The 23,084-nt window shown below is 47.8% G+C and overlaps 1 protein-coding gene across 8 annotated transcripts in view; it reads left to right on the top strand.

The window, feature by feature from the left end:
• CADPS (calcium dependent secretion activator) overlaps window positions 1-23,084 on the top strand; it is a 220,138-nt gene that overhangs the window by 28,626 nt on the left and 168,428 nt on the right. For all 8 annotated transcript variants that reach the window (XM_075762315.1, XM_075762310.1, XM_075762314.1 and 5 more), the window contains exons 2-3: window positions 14,438-14,551; window positions 19,015-19,347. In XM_075762315.1, the coding sequence (XP_075618430.1) occupies window positions 14,438-14,551; window positions 19,015-19,347 (447 nt within the window). The remainder of the gene's footprint in view (window positions 1-14,437; window positions 14,552-19,014; window positions 19,348-23,084) is intronic.

The raw sequence follows: 23,084 nt of genomic DNA, 5'->3' as shown, positions 1-23,084 counted from the left end.
AGTGTTATTTTGAACTCCAGCCTTTGGTGTGGTGCTTCACAGCGTTTTCCTGTGGCCCTTCAGAGCTACAGGGAACGTCACAGCAGCCCCGGAGTGGGGAAAGCAGCCTGCGTCACCCACCCAAATAGCCTGTAGGCAGGAGGATTTGTGCACAAACTCAGCAGAGAGCTCAGCTACCAGACCCATTCAGAAGCCTCTTTGGTCTTCCAAACAGGCTGGTGGGTGCCTTGCACTTACTAACTCATGTTGGCCAGACTCTGGATCACTCAAGATAAGCGTCTTTATCAGCTCTTGCTGTGTGTGTCTGTCTGCTGTTAGCCTGCAATGTGGCAAAGGCATCTGTCTTTCTGTGTTGTGGTTTGGTTTTTTTCCCCGATGCAATCTTCAGTTTCTTTGCTTCTCCACTATATCTGGATGAATTGGGATTTGTTTTGCTTGCTTAAATCACCTTTCTGTGAAAATTGTCTAAGGAATTAATCACAAAGCTCAACAAAATAGCATGTGGTTTGGAAAAAAGTGGTCACAGTGTAGAAGATGAAATAAAAAATTTGCTTTGCCCCCTAAATTTAAGGGGACCTTAGGTGTACCCCAGGAGATTGCATTTCATTTCTCTCCCATGCTAAGACAGACACAACACCAACCAGGAGTGACTTCTGCCCAGTAGTTCTGCATTCAGGCTTGGGGAGATTTGTGGTTGATGAAGACTTTGACTTTTGAGTCAGTGAGGGGAAAGGTATCTTCTCCCAGGCTGGAGCTGCCCATTCGCTTCCCGATGGGCAGTGATCCTGAAGTTCTCAGCTGACTTCTCTTGCCAGCTTGCCTGGCTTTTCTTTCCAAGATTTCCTGTGGGGGAAAATTTATTGCTGATTTGTGTTTGCCACAACATGCATAATCTCTGGCTTTCCAAGTCCACAGCCAGGATTTCGGCTGGAACCTGGCAGCTTTCTCTCCTGCGTGGGTCAAGCCAAGTGCTGAAGCCTGGCTGGGAACAAGTTGGAGGTGGAACAAAGTTTCACACCAGTTTGTCCTTCTCTTGTCAGTGTGGGCAGGATACTTGCCCACTCAAGTAACCATCATGTGTAGATCTCTAAAGTTTGGAAACTGCAGACAAGGAGGGGCTGAATGGCAAAGCAACGCTGGCATCACTGAAAAAAGCTCTGCCAGTGAAAATGCTGCCGCACTGAGCGGTACGGGCTTGTTCATGCTGCTTCGCTGGCTCTTACCCTTCGTGCGTGGCCCAGCCTTGCCTGGCTTTCTGCACAAAACCTGCTTGGTCACGGTTCAGCTCGGTTCCCCCCTTCGTTACGGGATTTTGAAGCTGGTGCAGTGGGTTTTTTTGGCAGTGCCTGCTTTCACCTGCGCACCCCGAGGGGTCCCCGCTCCCTCCCCACCTCGCAGCGCGCCTCCTCCCTCGCCCAGCTGCCAAGGATGCTCGCTGCCATTATCCCAGAGGGGTGCGAAGGCATTTGTCTTCGAGACAACCGTCAATCAGGGACGCCTCCTCCCGAGCAGGCTGTGTGGGCCACTTCTGCAATATGTCGCTGGGCCACGTGCCTAGGGAGAGGCGATCGCTGGCTGTGCCTGTGCCTGTCCATCAGTTACCACCGGGAGCCAAACTCCGAGCTCCTCTCATTCAAATATTTTGGGGGGTTTTTAGGTAAAAGACTGGATTCCCAAATCCTCAGTTCTGCAGCTTTTATTTAAGCAATATTTAAGATTAGTATTTTTCCTTCCAATTTCCACAGGTAACAGTTATCTCTAATTCTTTGGCGTAGGCTGAGGCTTCTAATAGGAATGATTGAGTTAAAAAAAAAAAAAAAAAAGGGCAATCCATGCTGTAGGCTGAGGTGAGCTGGAGTGGCTGGGACTGTGTGTGCATGCACAGCACAGCGTGGGATCTGTTTGTGGGATCAGAGCACACCAGGTCCTGTGGTCCAGCTGCCACCGAGCTGCGGGATCTGCCACCTGCACAGACCTGCTTCCAGGACATAGCCTGTTCCTCGCACTTGCTGGGAGGAGGAGGAGGAGAGTGGTGATTCAATGCATTGTGCTCATTTTGGGAGCTTATTTTCCCACTTTTTGTGGTTTTGACCCTTATGATTTCAGTGACCTCTTCCAGGGCTCCGGGGAGCAGAAGTGAAGCTCCAGGATGGAGAATGCTGTAGGCAAATTCTAGCACAGCTGCCTTTCATGAAGAATAATTTGATTTTGTCTTTTCCTCTTTCTGTATGCCCATGTGTTTTCTGCTCCTACAAACACTCCTCTAAAATTATATGCTTCAAATCTGCAGTAGCTGTGTTGCTTTTTGTGGGGGTTTCAACTTGTACTCTCAATGTGCAAACTCATTACCAGATGTAGTAAAAGGCAGTACTTCCCTCCTGCCCTTTAGGACTGTGCTCCGCTACCTCTGCACGCAGCCTGCTCACCTCCTTCCTCCTGGGCTTTTTCAGCCAGAGGTAAAGTGGCATAAGAGACATAAGAAATCTGGATTTGAGGCTTGGACAGCATATTCTGGGAGTGTGTTGAAGAGGGTATTTGCTCCATCTGTTACATCCCCCTCTGCTGCAGGTCATTGCATTTGTAGCATCAGCTTGCAATTCTTCTCATCCACATGCATGCAACCTGCAGCAAGTGAGGAACAGAGACAGCTCATCTGATGGGAAGGGGGTAGCAGGGGCAGTAACCCTCCCAGCAGAAATGCCCAGAGCTCATCACTCAAAGCCCTTAAAAATTTCCTGCCTCAAGCCCAAAGAAGAAAAATGACACTCTCTTCTTTTTGGGACAGCCTTTGATATACCACATTGCACAGGAATCCTTAAAACAGCTTTCCTAGCTTTAAATGAGAGAGTTTTTAATGTGTAGTCATGTGGTTTTTTGCAAAGGATCTTTATGTAGGGCCATATAAAACTGTTGTGTTGAAAATTGCCAGACTTTAAGTAGTTAATTTATAATAGTGGTACCAAACTTGCTTTTTCTGGGTTTGTTGGAAAAGCTAAGTGTTTCAAACTAGTATCTCTCACCTTTGGCCAAAAAAAGGCTTTATGTTTTATGTTTCTTCCAGCTTACCAGTACTGTCTCTGTCTCCAGGCTGGGTTGCAGGTGGGTGCTGGGGAGGCAGGCTGGACCAGACCAGATGTGGCTGCGTTTGCTCTCTGTGCCAGGGAGCCAGCATAAGATATTTTTTGCAGTTGGGCCTTGCTGCATGGGGCTGGATGGCTGGTGCTAGGTCAACAAGCAGCTTTGAGGGGGTGTTATTTAATAATAATAAATCACCTCAGTGGAACAATGTTACTGCAAATAATGTTCCATAATGTCTTTGAAGGAGCAGGTATTCTTTCTCAGCTGTTTCGGGTACATACCAGCCATGATGCAAAAGGGCTGGAAAGTTGAAATGCTCTGTTTTGTTGCAGTAGTTTGCTGCCTTAGAACAAACTACCTTTTACCAAACTTTTTTTTTTTCCCAGCTCCAAACAACATGCCCTTGTAAAATCTGAGATTACTCACTTTAGCAGGAAATGTGAGGAGGAGGAGGAGGTGCACTACAGTTTCACACCTTTTCTCTCTTGTTTTTCAATCTAGAAACAAGTTCTGTTCTGGCTTGACTGATTGATTGAACCTTTTTCAAGTGCTGTCTGAAGGAGACAGCTTATCTTTTACTCAATCAGAGATGTGTTTGGCTCTTAAACAGATTTTCTTAAAATCGGGGATGTTTTCTTTCTTTTTGTTTGTTTCCTGGAAATCATGGCACGCACACACAGAATAAGGGAAAATTTCAAACAGGGCAAGTTGTACTTAGGCAGAGCCCTGCTGTGTAATAGGCCTCTTGATGGGCTGCTTTGAAAATGTCCTTTCTTTGGAAAAGAAATATCACTCAGCCTTGCTTGTGCTTCCCCTTCCACCCCATCAGCCCAGTTCCAAGTTGGTTTAGATGACAGCCCTCCATGTTGGGTTTGGTGGTTCCCCCAGCTCTCGGCGAGGGCGGTGTGTGCGTGCAGGATGCCCACGGCAGGGCTCACCGTTTCAACCTTGTCTGCCTGGAAGCTTTTCTCCAGTTCTTGCTATCTATCTCATTCAGTCCCATCAAAGATATTCCCTCCCCTGCTAACTTTGCCAGGCTGAAAACAGCACTTCCACAGAGGCTGGGACACACCAGGACTCCTTGATTCTCCATTCATTTGTCTGTCGCTGCTGCTCGGTAAGAACTGTTTTTAAAATAGCTTGTGACATGGAGGAGAGTCAGAGTTTAATGATGAAAATGGTACAAAAATAACTCCGGTGATGGTGGATGTACTTTTTTTTTTTTTTTTTTAAAAAAAGATATGACTGGGTTTTTTGTTTGGAGATCTGAATTGTCAGTAGGAGATCTTTAGCTCTTGTTGTTTAATGTTTTCAAGTCAGCATGAGATGCTGTATACATTAACCAGGAAGGACGATTAGCTTTTGCAGTACATAAGATCAGCTTGGAGTGGGAACATAGAAATGGAAATAGTTCAAATAGTGATTTAAAAGTGGCTCTCTATGTAGCTTGCTTTTCTTCTTGGATAGGCCACCATCCTAGTCTGTGAAAGGCTCTCAGTCTTTTCATGCGTGTAGCCACTTATGGAAAGAAGTGAAGTGCTTTTATTCTCCTTTCAGAAATGGGAGATGAGGCACAAAAGAAGCAGAAAGCTGGGCTGTTGCAGAGCAAGGACTTGCCTGGGTCCTGGGACGCTGCCCTCCTCTATGGGGGACCCACCAGCATGGACCAACTTGTGTTCCCACCCCATCCCTCACCCACTTTTTGAACTTGATAATTTTATGGATATTTAGGTGTCTTAGGTTGTGCCTGGGATCTCCTGGTGGTCTTCAGCCCAAACACAGGGTATGCCAAGCCTTGCCTAGCCTCTGAAGTAGTCCAAGAACCAAGACGTTTGTGTGGTATCGGCAGCAGTACTGTAGTGTCCAAATAACACTGACCAGGGTGGTGGAAAGAGGTTGTCCACTGTCAGTTACTCCTCTGGAGGGGCTGGCAGGGTGTCCCTGGTCAAAGGGGTCTGGCCACGTTGACCAGCTGAGTAAAACCATTGACTTTTATACAATTCTTTCTTTTGGGCACGTGGGCGTCATTTGAGAATCTACCTTTTTAGAGCTTGTAAGAGATCTTGCACAAAACTTTTATTATTAAATAAATACAGTATCAGCTGTCCATTGCAGGTGATTGAACTGAGAAATTTTACATGCCTGTCTCAGTGACAGAGCAGAGGCTTAGGGCTTTGTGGCCACTGGGCACTAGATGTGCAGCGTCCGTACACCAAGCTGACTTTTTTTACTTGTCAGTAAGACTATAAAATATCCAATATTGGATATCTGGAAGTTGTCCTCAGAATATTCTGAAAGAAATATCAGTTCTAGTAGGTTCATAGCCCAGCCTGTTCTGGCTTTTCCAAGGGATGTGGCGTGAGTGACTCATGGGAGATGACCTGTGATGTTCTCCAGCTCCACACCGTGCCCTTCCACTGTGCAGCACACCATGAGGCATGAAAGTATGCGAGGTAATGTCTCAGAAGCTGCGTCATATCAACACTCACAAGCTTCGGGAGACCATGTGTTGTTTTCTATCCAAAAGAAGAAGAGAAGGAGTGAAAATATTACTTTCTAAAACTGCCTGTCAGGCTCAAGAGGAAAAGAAAGATCTTCCTTTAATCCTTTTCCTAGGCTAAGTTTTTTTTGAAGGTTTCAGAGCAGCAATGGACTGTACCTACCACACGTACTGCACTGTTGGAGTAAAAGGGCAGGCAAAGCCATTTCTGTTGCATTTGCAAAGAGCTTCTACGCCAGTCAAAGCAAATGTGACTTGACCTGCACCTCCGACCAAGGCCCTTGCTAGCAGGATTTTCCAGAGGAGACTGTGTAAGTGGTTCATTTGCGGCCCTTGAGACTTGAGGTTAATCGGAGGGTGACTAGGAGGGAGCAAGGAGAGCGTTTGGGCCGGCGAGGGGAAGAGGAGGGAAGCCAGCTGCAGCGTCCAGCCTGGAGGAGCTCAGGGGGATAAAGGGATTTGTCCCCTGCCTTTGGGGCACCCGGAGGGACAACCCAGTGTTGGAAGCGTTGCACATCGCTGCGTCCATCCTAGACAGCCTTCATTCTATTTGTCTCCTGGTCTTATTTCCTAGCTGTATTTCTGCTAGTATTTTTATGGGCTTGTATTTTTTTGTTTTGTTAACAGAGCAACTACACTGTTACCACAGGCAGGATGATGCTGGGCTTTCCACTGAAAGCTGCTAGATCACGATGATGTGTTTTACCCAGCAGAGCTCACCAGGCAAGGCTCCCGTCACAGCAGAAGTCACCAGGGAGGTTTCTTAGAGCAGCAATCGCTCCTCAGCCCATGCTCAAGTCACTGGCCTAGTATTTCATCATTGCTATTTCTTGCTTGTATTTTGTGCTGGCTTCTCCATTCCTCTGAGATCAAAGTAATATTTTTATTAATCAGTAAAAAAATAGGGGCACATATCTGTTTGATCGTACACAGAAAAATACCCAGCAGGGCTAGCTTAGTCTGGATCTCTTGCAAACTCACTCTGCTAATGGCTTGCTTAGGTAAAATAAGATCAAAGTTGGGAGAAGTTCCAAGTTTTCTGTGCTCTTGTCAGGTGGCTCCATCTTGGGGTTATTTGCTTGCACACCAGCTGCAGAGGAGGGACCAGCCAGGAGGAGAGAGAGGTGACAGCAGATGGAAACTTGCGGATAGGAGCAGAAGTTCCTGAAGCTGTCAGAGCAGCTTTTTCCAATAAGCATGGCTGATCTTCCTGGAAGAGGGGACCCTTTCTTTGCAGAGGGGGAGATGCACAGTTGGTATGTAAGCATTGGATGGACACACCTGGTACAGAGAGAGGCAGCAAGAGCAGCAGGCAGTGGCAACGTACCTTTTGATGTGTCTTCACCTAGACTTGCCCTGTGGTGGCAGGCTGCAGAAGGAAGGTGTAGCTTGGAAAGCACCAGGGAGAAGGTCATCATGGCAAAGGCCCAGTCCCAAATCCTGGTATTGCTCTCCTCTTTTAGCATTGTGCATCACCCTGTTTCAGAAAGTAGGAGCAGCCATAATCACGTTTTAGGTCTTTCATGTATGTCAGGGAAGCATGCCTAGCTGGCAGAGTGAATCATAGAAAAGAAATGCACTCAGGGCTTGAGAGGACAAAAAAGAGCATCCACATGTTTCAAAGAGGGACTCAGAGCCTGTGCTTTTTCTCTTCTGGTAAACCTGCTACTGAATGAGCGTGGGGCAGCGGACAGGAGAGATCTGCTCTGCTTGATCTAGAGGCTCTGTGCCTGCAACTGGCCTAACCAAGGGGATTGGTGTTTTACCTTCCCATTACTTACCCAGCCATACCTGAGCCTCTTTTCCAGAAGAAATGTTCCAGCAAGTGCCAAATCATTTAGCACTCACCGCTCGTGCTGCAAAGCTGCTGGAGTTTGCTTGTAATAACAGAGGTAGCGAGAGGTCCTGGCAAGGATCGGAGCTGATGCTGTGGTAGGGCACTGGCTGGGTGGTAGCTGGTGGCTGAGCAGAGGAGGGGGCTTCCTTCCTCTGCAGGCAGCTCCGGAGGGTTTTCTCACCCCTTCGGTCAAGTTGCTGAAGCAGACATTTACTGTTAGGTCAGGAAATATTATTCTTGTATTGTCGGGCTGCTTGAGCGAGATGTTGGTTCAGTCTCTGTGCTGCAAATTGGTGCTGGGCTGGTGCATAAGAACCCAAGGGCTGTTTGCATTGCTTGTGCCTGAACCCAGCCTGGTTTCTGAGCATGGGGCAGGAGGTTACGTTGGAGCGTGCTCCTTGGAGGGTCCCCAGCTCTCTGACCCATCCCCAACATCACAGGTGGGCTGAGCAGGCAGGGCATGATCTGCTGCCGGCAGAAGGGGTTGTGTGAAAACCCAGGCATGGTTTTCTCTGCAGCAAATCAACTGGGCTCCCCTTCTGAGAGCGGAGAAGGTGGCACCAGGGGTTGGTGGCCAGGGACGTGACCAGTGCTTTTCGTGTTTGCCATCCACAAAGGATGAGCGTGGCTGGAGAGCGAGTGGGCAGTATGGATGCACCAGGGGCTGTAAATCATGATTGGAGAGGGGAGGCAACAAATCAAGTGCTCACAAAGAAGGAATTGTATAGACAACCCACAGATCTATGTGTGTGTGCAGAGTCATCCACGTACGGTCAGACTGTAACGGAAAAGGACGTGCCTGCTTGGTATCCCTGGAAAGATGTGTTGTGACTGTCAGAAACCAAAGCACAAGGAGCTGTCTTTGGTAACAAATACTAAACTTCTCTGAAACAACCAGAAATATGCTGTTAGGCAGCTGGGAAAAGGTCCCGGAGACTGACAGTTAATACCGCTTGCTTATGTTAACAGCAAAAAGCCAGCAATGTTCAGCAGTTTGCAAAGCAGTCACGTCTGCCCGGGAGAGTTTGCAATTAAAAACCCAAATGCCGAGGATAAGAGTCACCCCCCATGTTGTCCTCTCTCCTGTCAGGGGGAAAGCAGCACCTGCGCAGGGAGAACCTGATTCATTTTCCCGCTGCAAAATAATGTGATGTTTTTTTTCTAGTCTCATGCCCATTGCTGGGGCCTCTGTCCGCTCCCCTGAGGTCAGCGCTCGGCTGCTCCAGCCCCCCGCACCTCCCTCCCTTCCACATTGTTCGTATCATGGCTGGTTTTCTGACTGTGGAAGCAGTGATGGTGAGAGATGCTCATTTGGTTGTTTTAGCTTTTTCCTAAATCACCTGGTGCTGAGGAGTAATAAAATATTTATTAGATGTTACACAATGAAACCCAGAACAGCATCAGTGAGCAGCTAAATATCCCTCCTTGCTGTGGTCCCTGAGCAGCAGGTGCCCTGAGCAGCAAGAGCATTATGCTGCTCTTGGTCGTGTGCTCTAAGCTGGTCTCTGGACAAAAGGCAGAGGTGCTTCCCCTGGGAATTACCTGCCATCCCTAGCTGAACCGATTCCTGCGAGACACAGGTGGCACTGATGGACTGAGCCGTCAGGGAGCGGCATGCGGGGCCGTGGTGCATCCTCCCGTCCCGGCTGCAGGGCAGACCCTTCCAGCGGGATGCGCTGGGTGCAAGGGCACCGTGAGGCGTCAGTGCGCCAAAACACCCGGTCCTCCATCACAGGTGTACAAGCATGGCAGGACAGGGTGTCACCTCTCTGCCACAGGGATGCCTTTCACTTGAAAATCTCCTTCTACAGAGTTAAAATCGGACTGCTGTTCCAGCAGCCCTCACGTGGATGGTTATGGCTTTATTAGCTGGTCTGAGTGCACGTACAGCTGTGCATGGGTTGTTCTGTAGCCTGCCACTGCCAAAGCAGCGGTTAGCCCTAAAACATTTGGCAATCTGCAGTCTAGGACCGCCTCTCTTTGCAAGTTTTCTGTTGGATATGGTACTGCCGTCGCCTAATGTAGGTTGTAAGGGACTTCTGGAGGTCTCTGGCCCAATTCCCCTGCTCAAAGCAGGGCTCCCTCCCAAACCAAATCATGTTCATGCAGTCAGGTTGTGAAAATTTGCAAGGCTGGAGATGCCACAGTCTCTCTGGGCCCCTGTCTCAGTGGTGGAGCACCCTCACTGCCACATTACGTGAGAATTCTTATAAATTCTTACAAAACATTCCTTTCTACTAGCTTTCAAGGCATGTCATCTGCGGCTCTCGGATGTTTAATACAGTTGATGTGCATCATACAAAGCTTGGAAAGACAACTGTCCTGTGAGTGCAAGTCATCTTGTTTTCTTCACACATGCAGATCTCAAAGCTCACTGTAAAAGAGTGAAAACCTGCACAAGTTGTTCTAGTTCTTCAAAGTTCAAAGCACGTAAATCTGAGACTCTGCTTTGAGCCCACCTATGATACAGCTTGAGGTACAAAACCCAAATCCAACTAGCGTTGTATTATCATGTAACATAGACCCTAAGCAGCGAGCTGTACGGCCATGTTTGTTCCTGCGTGCTCAGACACAGCAAAGCATTTTGGAGAGAGGATGGATTAGCGAGGCACGTTGCCGTTTATAACTTTTTTCAGGGAACTTTTCTGTGGCAAACATCTCCTCTTCGCAATGCTTGTGCTCCCCCAGTGTAGGCGAAGGAGGCTGAAGATGATGTGCAGAGATGGTGCCAGCTGTTTGCTTGACTGGAACAGCTCTGGAGAAGGTGCCATGGTTCTGTGCATCCAGGTTTGCGTTCGGCTCGGAGTCAGATGGAATATGTGCAAAACCAACACGTAGCAAGAAAGGTGCTGGTGAGCGTTTGTACCAAGGAGGCTGGTGTGCTGTTTGATGGGAATCTGCATCGAACAAATTCAAGAAATTACCTCCGTGATTTGCTTGTGAAAGGGACAGTAGGGACATGGCACGTGCCAAAGATTGTTCCACCCCATTTTTGAGGTCACCTCACAATCTGAGGTCAGATTGTGCCAGGCATGCAGTTTCTCTTTTAAAAATTAAAAATAAAAAAATTAAAAAGGTAGACCAAGAAGGTAAGGAAGCATTTGGATGCCCAGATCTAGTCACTGATGAGCTCTTCGCCATAATTTAGTCCATTATGGAGAAGACCTCTGCCAAGGTTCTTATAAAAAGCCATACGATCCATTTAGGGGTGCCAGCCCAAAGCTCCATGGGTGCTCTGCCTGATACCTGTGCCAGGAGTTCATCGTCGCTGCCTCAATTAATTGCATTTTTAATATGCACGTGTATATCTGGCAACTTAAGTACTCGCATGCTTTTGATAGATAAAGGCTGTGAAACACTCTGCTGCGTGAGCACACCACAGTATTAACTTGGGAGAGTTCATTTGGGTCCAGAGTCACTGTATGCAAGCAGGGTGTTCTGCAGTCTCTGTCAAACGCAGAGAATCTATGAAATGACTGTTATTTCTTTAACAGCTGTCTCACATTGCAATAAATTGTGGAGAAAAACAGCGAGGGTTGGAAAAGCGAGGGGAGGTAAAGAGAACGAACCTCTTCCATCCACCACAGTACTCCTGCTTACTCCCAGCTCTCTACTTCTCTCCTGTGCGATGGCACCTGGGTTTGTATTTGCATCGGGGCGGCGAGGCTCTGCCCCCCCTCCAGCCTCACACCCGCTGGGCTTGCAGCCCGTCAGGGTTTGACCTCCCGCCGCAGCTGGTGCAAAGGCTGTGCTATTGTACTGGTGTGCTTCGAAGGGGAAGTAATTCTGTTGGGTTTCGCTATTTGTAAGCACGCTACGGAAGGTAACTAAGTGAGGAGTGGTTTGTGTCTGCCTCTTAGTGGACTTACTGGATCTGTAGAAGCTGATGGCTTACTTTGTAAGGATTTCTAGCTGATCACTAGTGCCTCTAATAGCGAGAGATAAAATAACACCCCTGCCTTTAAAGCACTTAAGCTTCCAGGTGAGCGTTCAGGGCATGTGCTCTTTTAAGCCTGTGGATGGGTTGTTGGCAGTGCTTGGCCCTGCTTAAAGGCTTTGGAGTGTGACCTTGGGGCTGAGGCTGCCCCCCGCCCCGGTCCAGCCTCTGCCAGGGAGGTGCTGCCTCCAGCTGCCCGAGGGGTGCTTCTGGGATTCGGCAACGATGCCCTTGGTGCCCGACGGGGAGAGGAAGAGGCATAAAATAGGTGGTGGGGTGTGCTGGGCAGATTTTGTTGACCTGTGGGTCTGACCACCCTCCGCTTCCCGGCTGGTGCTGACTTTCTGCACCAGGCATCTGCTGCCGTGCTGCAGAAGCTAAATTTAATATGAAAGCAGTTTAATTTCTGCTCAGATTGACTGCTTTCTTGATAAGGTCTGTAACAGTGGCACAGACACAGATCAATACACCAGTGCCATTTCACGGTCTGGAGGGGATGGAAGACCGAGGGTCCCGTTAGCCAGGGACTGGGCCATGCTGCAGTCTGGTGTGATCTGAGAGGATCTCCTTTTCCCTGGAGGAGGACAATACTTGCACGGAGCCTGGGGACGAGGAGGAGGCAACTGACACGCTGGTAGAGACAAATCTGATGAATCATTTCCACAGGGCCCAGGAGCTGACGTGCAAGCTGCGTATTGGGAGTTTCTAGGAATTTCAAGAAGCATCGCTCGTTTTGAAGGTGGCCCATTCAATATTGAGGAAGGAGCAGAAAATATTGCTGCTAGGTGGCATTGTAGGAATTGAACAATCAAGGACTTCTTGAGGTTGTCCTAAGAAATAACCTGGGAAAAAAATACTATGCACACTGTTAAAATCCCAAATGAAAAGCTTCTTAGATCAGAGTACCTGTGCTCTTCATGTCTTTCCTTGTGCCTCAGCACCCTGATTTCAATGTTACCTGTACTTTTCCAGTTTCTTTTCTTGGTTTCTGTTGCCCTGTGGTTTCTACCTGATGGTCACAATGCTTGCTAATACAAAATCATCAATACACTTAATTAACATCCTGCTTTTCTCTTCTTCCAGGTAATTAAATGCTTAATAAAAACAGACCTAGCGCCTTTCCACAGGTATCTCCCACTCGATCATTACATTGTCTCTGGCTCCTCTTATCCCTGACCCAGTTTTCTTTTCAATTCCGTCAGCTCAGATAGGTTTGGAGCCTGCTTTACATCTGATGCTGTGTGCATTGCCCAAGGGCTTGTGATGTCTAGGGTGCTGTTGGTAAACACCACAAAGGGTTTTAGGTGTCTGACATGGCAGATGGACTCTTAGAACCAAAATTTACATCCTGTCGACCTTAAAGCCAGGAGCTTTCGGCAGTGCTTCTCCACAGGGCTTATTGCAGGTGATGACCAAGGCTGAGGTGGGTCAGGACGGAGGGATGGTCCTTGCTCCAGCCCTGCGATGCTGAGCCTTGTTGCACGTGTGAGACCCTGTGAAGTGTGGGCTAGTGTTTTGGGGGTGGGAATCTTTTCAGCAAGGGCTGTTCCATGTTTTCTGAAGCAGGGCATATTGAGTCTTGCTTTACGTCACTTTGATGAACACCTCTCCATAAGCACCAGGATAAACTAATCCCAGATTATCACATCAAATTGCCATTGCTCACTAACCCTCCTTAGTATGGTGTTGCAAAATTAATTACCAGTATTCATGATGTTCGTTACTGCAGTCCCTAAACGCCCTGCATGGCGCAGCATCTAGATCTAGTGATATTTATCGTTGCATTTACCAAGTGGTCCCTCTTCTGCTTTTTATCACTAGCTGCGTTTACCAGGCTTCATTATGCTCTAGTTGTTTGGATCTCTGTAGTTATTGATACTTTATTCAAAGCCATTTAGACACTTAGAGCAATTAATTTTATTTTTCTTTTCCATACTAATGGGCTGATTTCTTCTGCTGGCATACAAGTGAGGAAAAAACCCTCTTCTGTAGACCTTTTGGTCATTAGTAAATAGTTGTCCTAATTCTTACTGCTCTCTTTTCCCTGTAAGTTTGAAGTTGTCATATACACATCTTGTTTGCTTCCTTCTCTTTTATCTAAATTAATTCTTATCCTCAGACCTGAAGTAGCCATGTGGTAAACCAGGCACAACTACAGTTAAATGCCTGTAGCGCTTCAGCATGAGCGTTATCTGCATCTTAAGTAGTTGTACTGGCATTGCTGGTACACGACTTATGTGTCTGCTGTGACTTGGACTACTACAAGCTGAAGAGGCGGGGGTTTTTAGCTATATCTGTTTTCAAACTGACAGATAAATTGGCAAAATAATGTCATGTTATCTTACAAGGCCGAAACAAACCCTTGTAAACTTTCTATTGATGTAATTGTGCCCAAATTAGAACTGTCTTGTAGGTTATATCATCTGTATGCTGGACATAAGCTGTTCGGAGCAGCAAAGAGACTGCAGAGGTCCTTGCTTGGGTAAGGAGAACAGGTTTGCCCTCATATGATTTCTTAGGCATTAAATAGCATTAAATTCTTTCAGCACTGGTCCTGACTGGTGTTTTGTATGTGACAAGCCAAAAGAAATGAGCAAGAGGGGCAGGGAACCAACAAGGAAGGAACAAGGCCCCAAGTGCGGATGAGTGCTGTCTTCAACAGCCAGCTCGCAAGGCTTCCCGTTCGGTAATGAAACCTCATCTGCTGCAGGGGAGGAGAGGCTAAATGGGGAAGAGATTGCTCTGAAAGTCTCTTCCAAGCATGCCCACAGCAGCTTGCTTGTGACTGAGGTACACCTGAAGTGGTAAAAGTCTTGTGTGCATTTTGTGGCAGCAGAGTTGTTTAGAAAAGATGTTCAGGGTGGTTTTAGATGCTCGTGATGCATAAATGAATTTGCCAAGATGAAGAGTGCGTGTGCGGGTACCCACGCCTGGCTGATTCCTCATCTATTGCTGCTGTCCCCAAAGGAGAGCAGGAGTGCACATCATAAGCACGCTGATAAGATATTGCAGAAGAGTTAGTGGGTTTTTTCCTCGTATGTAAACCTTTCTTGACTAATTTTTCTCCTTTTGGCATGTTTTGCAGATAAGTAAGCAGCAACTCCAGACAATCAAAGATCGTTTCCAGGCCTTTCTCAATGGAGAAACCCAGATTGTGGCAGATGAAGCATTTATAAACGCTGTCCAGAGCTACTATGAGGTAAGGAGAGATAACACAATATTCATATGAATCCCTGTTCTCACCCCTATTCAGAGACGGGGTCAAATTCTGACCTAATGGATTGTCCTTTATCAGTCAGCACAAAGCAAAGGCAAGTGCAAGGCTTCTTCTGTCTGATGTCTGGTACATCACAAGGTTTGTGAGGTTCAGGGCTTGAACATAGAACCATATGGCAACTGTGGCAACCCCTACACCATGGTGCATCCTATAGCTTGGTTATGGGGAAGATCACCCTTCTTTTTAGCTGAAAAGTATCTTCCTGATGCTTTTAAAGAGTTTAAAACATGGAAGGAGGGCACAATATAAAATAAATGTCTATGAAAAATAACAAGGAAAACTGGGCAGCATGCTCAGTTCTTGCTGAAGCTTTTGCATTGTGTCTAATTGACTTTGGGATTTTCAGCAAGTCTTCTCTTTCCTCTTTGATATGACAAGTGCTCTAAACCAAAGGGGGAGGGAGGAGTATCTACATCTACAAAACTAGATGATACCCAAGAACATGAAGCATCATTCATAATTGTGCAAAAGGATAATTATGCATGTCTGACTTTTTGTACCTCTTTGTAAGCAGCCCTTAATGCTGCCTTTCATATCTTTTCTCAGAAGGAAGGAGCTTCTGTTTTTGAAGGAAATCAGTGCTTGTGATTTGTATGAGGAGTGTAGCTTTTTGTTTGTTGGTCAGGTTTTTTTGCTAGCCTTTCTGCAAACCATTTCTCTTTCTCCCTAGAGCTATTCTGTCATAAAAGGTAAAGATTTTGAATTTCTTACATAAAATATTTCTCTGGAAGTAGAATCTAAGAGGGGACCAAAATCAGATATTAAAACTGAAGAGAATTTTAACTCTATAAAAATGGCAACAGCTGCTACTGTGTAAGGAAAGCACAAATTATCCCTGGATTAACTCTATTAAACCGGCCTAATAGTTACTGCTCCATCATTCTCTGTACAGGAAGGAAGCTGAGAGTAATTTACATCTCTTATCAGAACAGAAATTGCCAGGGGATCATCAGTTTATCACAGCTTCTCTGAACAGATGCTCTCAGAGAAAGTTTTCAAGATGGCGTGAGCTGCATTTTAGAATGTAAGAGCAGCGTAATCTGTTCAGATAAGACTATTGGGCAGGAGAAAGAAACTGCTTAAAACCAGGCAAAATGCAAGCCTGTTTCACTGGTGGATCTGGCTGGAAGCGTGTCCTGGCCACCTCCAAAAGTCCCGTGCTGTATGATTACTCCAAGTAATCAAACTTACAAAGAGCAATTGATCAGCACGAGATGTCTGCACACTGTCTTCAGTTCAACTGGACGCTCCACCTGCTCTCTCCTACTTGAAACAGGCCACAAAAAGCATAATGCATCCCTCCGTGTCCTTTAGTGCGAGTGTCTGTCTTCTTTTTAACTATTGGTCTCCTTTAATTTACGGCCGTGTACTTTCAGCTTCTGTGCAGCTGTAGCTTGGCTGTGTGTGTCTTCCTCGGCACCATCTGCGGTGGCACAAGGCAACGCCACTGCTCCCTCGGAGTGCCTGAGCAACATTCCCTGCTGACGGTGTTCTCCTTCCTCCCTTCTCTGCAGAGAGGTGCCCACCCTTGGTCGAGCCACGGTGCAATCACAGCAGATCCTGCTTATCTCGGCTCCTGCAAATCTCAGAGTTTTGTGCAATTTAACTGTCCCTTGGATGGACGCTATCTAGAAATCAGCATTTAGGTACTGACTTAGCTGCGTGATGGCTTGGAAAATGCCAAAACTTGGTTTTTTGCTCAGCTGAAACTGGACATCTCTGTGCGGGACACGGCTGGTGTTTCTAAGGGGTCCACTTACTAACAGTGCAGAACAGGTTCATTACCTGGGGAATGATTGTTTTGTTTTGTTTTGCTGGAGAAAGAAAGAGGTAAAGGCAACACTGTAGGTCAAGAAAGTGTTTGCTTTTGCCCTGAACATGTTTGCGTGGCCACATTCTGCTGTGAAGGGGTAAGCGTGTGGTTGTCAGTCCTAGACTAGTTCACAGGCTGCTATCAAATTAAAAGATTGAGTGATCTGGGCAGGCTCTGCTGCTGGTCTGCAAAGCGCCGCTGTGCCTGCAGGAACGCTGCAGCCCCATGTGTGCGAGACAGGCCCAGCACGCTCTGACAGACACTCCAGGAGAGCTTTTCTCATGTCCTTTTACTTCTAATGAGTAAAGCTTCGTCTGTCAACCATGACTTTATGCAGCAGTCCCTTCAGTGGGTATTATGGAAGTGATGCGTGAGACCCATTTCCACTCTGGGCAGATAGAGCCGAGGCCACGCGTGATGTGGGGGCTCATCTAGGGACGTGGCAGGAGGTGCCTGACCCAGCTCACGGAGGCCGGTTCTCTTCTGCATGCACCGGTGTGTGCACCCACGCTAGGATTTTGCTCCAGCAGTTCCTGATTCCTGGCAGTCCTGCTAGGCAGTCTTAGAGCTGGGCAATTCACCTGGTATTTTCTAAAGAAAGCAGCTCACTCTGCAGGACCAAACACCTCTTTTATCTTTTTTTATCTTCCTATTTCACGGTCTTTTTCTGCTGCTTTGTGTCTGACTGGCACTCCCCCACGCCTGCCTCCTCTCTGCCAGCCGCAGCCCTCCTTTCCTCTGCTGGCTGCTGCTCCGCACCCGGGGAGGATAAATGGGGGCTGAGGGGAGATGGGGAGTCAGGTCCTTCTGCTCACAGCGCCGTCACCCCTCCAGCGGGGTGAGGACCGCTGGTGCTGGCGGCTATGGGAAGTCATTAGCGCTGTCGCACAGGGTCAGGCCAAAGGTGCCTGGAGCAGACGATTAGAGAGGGGATGTGGCAGCAGAGGATGCGGCAGCAGGGTTGTTTGCCATGACCATTTCCAGCAGTCCATGTGCTGGGGACTTCCTCAGCTGCACTGGGAGCTGGGATTGTGGTAGCTCTCACCTATTACCTAAAAGCACCTGCGCACACCCAGGGTGTTATCACTCATATTTAAACTCTGCAAGCAAACAAAATGTGTGCTGGTATTGTTTCAGCATGGACTGAAGAGGCTGCTGGTGGCATCCTGCCTCTCCTGGCTGCAGGGAGTGCTCCCCAGCCCAGTGATGTTGGAAGGAAACAGCCCAGCTCTTCCTCAGTGTTTCTGGGCTGTTCCTGGAGAAAAACCCACTACCACTCCCGACAGATGCCTGTGCCATCAGCATCTGGGAACATAGAGTGTCATATTGCTGAGCGGTATTAAAAAAAAAATCTGCCATGTCCTTAGGTCATTCTCAAGCTCTTTAATTACTGAGAGCTGACAGATACACCCCGATGCTGGCACAGCTTCTTCCCAGCCTGCTGCATTCATCCGTTCTCAGCATCATTAATAAAACAGCAGTTCTTGCTGGGCATCGATTGCTCTCCTGTGTTCAGGGCTTGGGAGAGGAGAGCCAACGCAATATCCCCCGTCCCCTTCTCACCCTTCAGTTCTGCATTACTCCCATGGCATCTCCTGGTCTGCAGGGGTCTGTTCTGTTTTGACTCTTCTGCTGTTCTTGCAGAGGGAAGAACGTCTTCATCAAACGCCTTCTCCCTCCCTCCTGCTGTCAGTGCCGTGCACCTTGCAGCTGCTCTCTCTGCAAAGGCAGCCTCAAGCTGTGCTGAACTGTCCTGTGCTACTTCAGCAGAGCTGGAGCAGGAAGGGATTCGACCTCATCCACCTGTGGCCCTGCTGCCTTTTAGGGATTTGAGTTGTCTTGGTGTTTTACCCATCAGTTGGCAAAGATCAGGCCATTCATCCTTGTCCTTTCTCGAGACGTTTGAATGATGCTCTTGCAGTGCTGGTTGCCCACGTTGGAAAGACCAGGGTATGGGAGAAGTGGGGACACGTTATTTAACTGAAAGTAACGTTAAATGAATGAATACAATGACATTCCTGTCATCTTGTGACAGCGGGGCAGTCTGCAAAGATCTCCTCCAGTTTCGTAGCTTAATGTAAGCCTGGTCCTTGCACTGGTCAGAGGTTTCCCAGGGGCCTGGCTACCAGGATAAATGCAATGCAATGCTGCTGACTTGAGTAGGATGACTGGGCTCCCTCTGACAAGGCAGAATTTGGCTAGGTGGGTATAGTTGTGCAATAACTTCCTTCTTAAAACATTTGATAGAGCAAAATATAATCCTGCTTTCCCAAAGGGCATTTATGTACCTGGTGAGGTGCAACTATAACATGGTATGAAGTCCTAATTGCATCAAAATGTTCCATTTTAGTGGACGCAAAGCAGAAGCTTCACCCAATTTCATTATGTTTCCCAAAGTACAGCTAAAACCTCTGTCCATCTGGCAACATGTAGTTGTTGAGTGAAGAGTTGAAAAGTGTATTGGCAGCCAGTTAGTGGGCTTCCCAGCAGTGAAACCACATTTTGTGGTACTTAAGGGGGATTATTTATTTTTTTTAAACTGGCACTATTTCAAGTCACCCCTTTTTTGCAGGTATTTCTGAAAAGCGACCGTGTTGCTAGGATGGTGCAGAGTGGAGGGTGCTCAGCGAATGACTCCCGGGAGGTCTTCAAGAAGCACATTGAGAAGAGAGTGCGCAGCCTGCCAGAAATTGATGGCCTCAGCAAGGAGACGGTCCTGAGCTCTTGGATGGCAAAGTTTGATGCTATTTACCGTGGGGAAGAGGATCCCCGCAAGCAGCAGGCCAGGATGACAGCAAGCGCTGCCTCGGAGCTCATCCTCAGCAAGGAGCAGCTCTATGAGATGTTCCAGAACATTTTGGGGATCAAGAAATTCGAACATCAGCTTCTGTACAACGCGTGTCAGGTAAAGTTCTTCTCCCAGGGTCGGTGGGAATGGAAGGGGGGCTTGCTAATGGGAAATACAGCTGTTATGAACTGGAAACTTTGGGTTTGATCAGACTGTTTTTGAGAGAATTTCTACTAGGGAAGAGGGTTTTGGTTCATAGTGGGACTTCTGCACTGCCAGTTATGTTCTGGCTATCCAAGTGGCCTTCCTTCTCTTGCTCGCACTGGTTTTCTCTTGGTTGGTTGGTTGCTTAGGGTTTTCTGCAGATATTTTAGAAGGTCTTTATATGAAGTTTTATTTCCTGAAATCCCATAGGATTGCTGAGATGGGAAAATTTTATTCCTCCAGCTCCGTGTCTGTACAAGCAGGTCTTTGATGGTGCCTAAGTGAGCCATTTTGCTGTGACTTGCTTGCCTTTCCGCTGTCACATCACCAATCTAAATGACAGAAGTACGTTCTTGCAGCCTGCAATAACCTTATTAGTACTTGAAGCTCGGATGCCCCAGGGGTAGTTGTCTTATGCAAACTCGAGTATTGAGGTTGTACGGGCTCTCCTTAAGTAGAAGGAGCCTCTGTGAGCCTTGCGCGCCCGTGATGGAAGGACAAAGCGTCCCAAACCCCCAGGACCTCGTGGGAGCTCTGCTTGCACTACGAGTTCCCAGATAGATGAAAACCTTTCCCATTCCTCTTTTTGTTTTTTTTTTTTTTTTTTCTCCCCAACCCCCCAGTAAAAGCCAGTTCCCCAGAGGCATGGAGCTGGGACTCTGCAGTGCTGCTTGCCTTTCCAGCAGCTCTTGCTGAGGACTGTCGGTGGCTGTCCAGGCTGTCGGTGACCCAGATTACCGTCCCCTGCTATCAGATATAAATATCGCAGGCAGGATAGAGGATGTCAGAGTCATGGGGAGGGTAAGGTGATGCTGTGGAAAGTTTTCAGAGGAGGAGCAGACCTCAATCTTTTCCCCGTAATTCAGGTGTTCAGCTTCTTATTGAAATTAATACATTTGAGACCAATTCTCTCTGTCTTCTGTCTAGACATTTCCAATTCTTTTCAAGACATAGAAAATTATGTTTGATCTGGTTTTTTCTCCTGTGAAGAGTTTAATTATCTTGCAATTGTTCTTCATCTCAGACCTTTACAGCAGAGTGGGGAGAGGATAATAAATATCCTCAAGTATGGCGTCTTCATGGCAAAAAGGCAACAGCAAGGACTGCATCGGTCCTCATAAATTATGTTTACAAACTAGATTTCGTGCCTCCATCCTCTGATGGACGACTTGTTTAAAATCAAAGCCATAATATTTTCAGTGATGTGCTGAGAGCTGAGTCAGCTCTGCAGTTGTTTTTTTAACTTAAACCCACTCAAGCCCTGTGTCTCCCTTGAGCTGTGCTCGGCTAAGGAACTAGAGTGGTTTTGTGTGAGTGTGTGCGCGATCCAACCTTCTTGCTTCGTGGTTCCCAGTGATGCAGAAAACAGCATTTAATCATGGCTGCCCTGCTTTGCGGATGATCTCTGCTTATGGGAGCCTTTCTGGCTGACACCACGAACCCAGTGGCTGCTCCCTGCAAATTGCCCGGTTGCATTGAGCAACCTGTTTCCTGCAGGAGGTCCTACCTTCGCTCTGGGAGTGAAGGATTTAATTCTGGGTCTTTTCTAATACTCAGAGGCAGCAAACCTATAATTCAAGCTTTTAGAGGAAGATATAATTTCTGTTGAAAGCAATTATTAGCACGGGAGTTACTCTGGTTTTAATACCTGGATAGTGAGGATTAGCTATGCAGAAGCGAAAGCCCTTTGTACGAGGCACGGCTCAGAAAGCTGCACAGCCAGCAGTCATTCAGCCATTTGGTGTTTTCCTGGGGTATAGTGCGAGTGGTTACGGTGCCATGGTGCCAGAGCGGTGGGATGGAAGCCTGCCCTGCGGGGAGCGGAGGTGGGAGCGGGTCACTGCTGCTCCTTCTCTTGTTAGGTGCTGCAGGGAGGGCGGCAGTGAGCACCCAGTGAAACTGCAGGCTTTGCTGTGGGGACCCTTGCCTGTGGTCATGTCATCTGGGCTATTCCAGAGGGATCTCTGGAGCTCTCTGGCTGCTGGCAACCCTTAGGAGAGCAGCAGCAGCTGCTCTGCACTTCTGTATTGCTGCGAAGTGCCAAAATTGCTGTTGACCACTATTCCTTCCCGCAGGGTCCCATCCATTGCTTGCAGCCACTCTGTTGTGGAGTATAAGTAAAACCTGTCAACCTAAATGTGTTTTTATTTGCTAGCTTGTATGGGGAGTTCCCATCACAAGTAGAAGGTGCACACCACTTGGCTAGTGTGTTTTCTGCAGCAGAGCTGCAGGGGGGGGGGGGACAGAAAATGATAAACAATGAGCAGTGGTTCAGTAACCTGCTGCTTTGCCCCCATGACCAGTTCCTCCTGATGTCTCATGATGAAGTGTCAGCATCAGCCCTTGAAAAGGAGATGTTTCTCTCCTAAAATTTAGTAGCAAATTATTTCCTGCTGTAACTCCAGAAACTCCTAGTGTTTGCACAGGACAGATTTCAAAGCCACAACAGCAGCTGGGTGCCCGATTGCTGCGGGCTGGAGATGAAAGTCAAGCCCAGGGCACTGCCCTTCGTGGCTTGGAAATTCTCCTGTGCTCTAACTCCCTGGACTGTGCTGAGCCGCTCTGCACCGGCAGCATCTCCAACGTGGGAAGTCTGACACCAGTTAGGGAGCCAGAGGCACCTGCCAACATTATGGCAATGAAACCGGAGACATCCGGAGACAGAACAACCGGATGGGTGCTGGAGGGGAGAGGAGCGGGGCAGCCGGAGGGGAGGAACAGGTCCCTGCTTTGCACGTACGTGTGCACTGTGGCGGTGGTGGGGCTGGGATGTGCTTATGCAGGACTTCCAGCCTTTCTCTCTCTCTATCTCCCCCCACCACTTTGCATTTTCATAAATTTTCATTTGCCGCATCCGACTCTGACAAGCCATCTTCTGTAAACAGCTCTGCTGCCCTGCCAGCCTGTCCTGAAATCGGCAGCAAGCTCCCTTCCCGGGTTCTTGTAGTACAGAGCACACCCACTGAGCTTTGTGGCACTGGCCCCATAACCCCTAAAAATGGTCATTTATCTCTCGTCCTGCTGCTTTGCGTCAGTCTGGATTGCGTTTCGGTCAGAGTCGGCCTAAGCACTGCTTATTTGCCTCCCAGTGAAGACACACTGATTCTCTTGGGGCTGTGAGTTAAATTACTGTGGTCTGACTCGTGTCTCATCAGAGTTAATTGGAAGTACAACTTAAATCCTTTTCTTAATAATTTGATTGAAATTTCTGTTGCCTGTTTTGTAAGAACAAAATATTTTATATATTCTATTTGTGAATAAGCTTTAAGTAAAAGGAAAACATTGTCTGGCATTTTTCTGGATGTGCTGAAATTATAATATTCCCAGAAATGTGGGCTCAAGCTGTGCACGTGTGGGTGATGAATACATTTGCTTTCCTCCCTCGGGCAGCGTACAGGCAGCTCCTGCCGGAGCCCGCTGCAGAGCCTGACCCGGCAGCACGCCGCGGTGCCAGCCCCAGGCTTTACACCGAGACTGAGCAGACCTCCCAAACAAATCTGGGGGCAATCACGAGTTTCCCAGCGGTGCTTTGGCACAGTATAAGCTACGCTTATTTTTGACCTACACTTGTCTGCCGTGCATGGGAGAAATTGGGAAACGGAGCCTTTTCCCTGGCAGGCTGTCTGAATGCCATGGCTCTTTCTGGAGCG

Source organism: Balearica regulorum, chromosome 10 (assembly GCF_011004875.1).
Source record: "Balearica regulorum gibbericeps isolate bBalReg1 chromosome 10, bBalReg1.pri, whole genome shotgun sequence".
Lineage (NCBI taxonomy): Eukaryota > Metazoa > Chordata > Aves > Gruiformes > Gruidae > Balearica > Balearica regulorum.
Note: the sequence above shows the minus strand (reverse complement) of the source record. Positions and strands in the feature narration are given on the sequence as shown.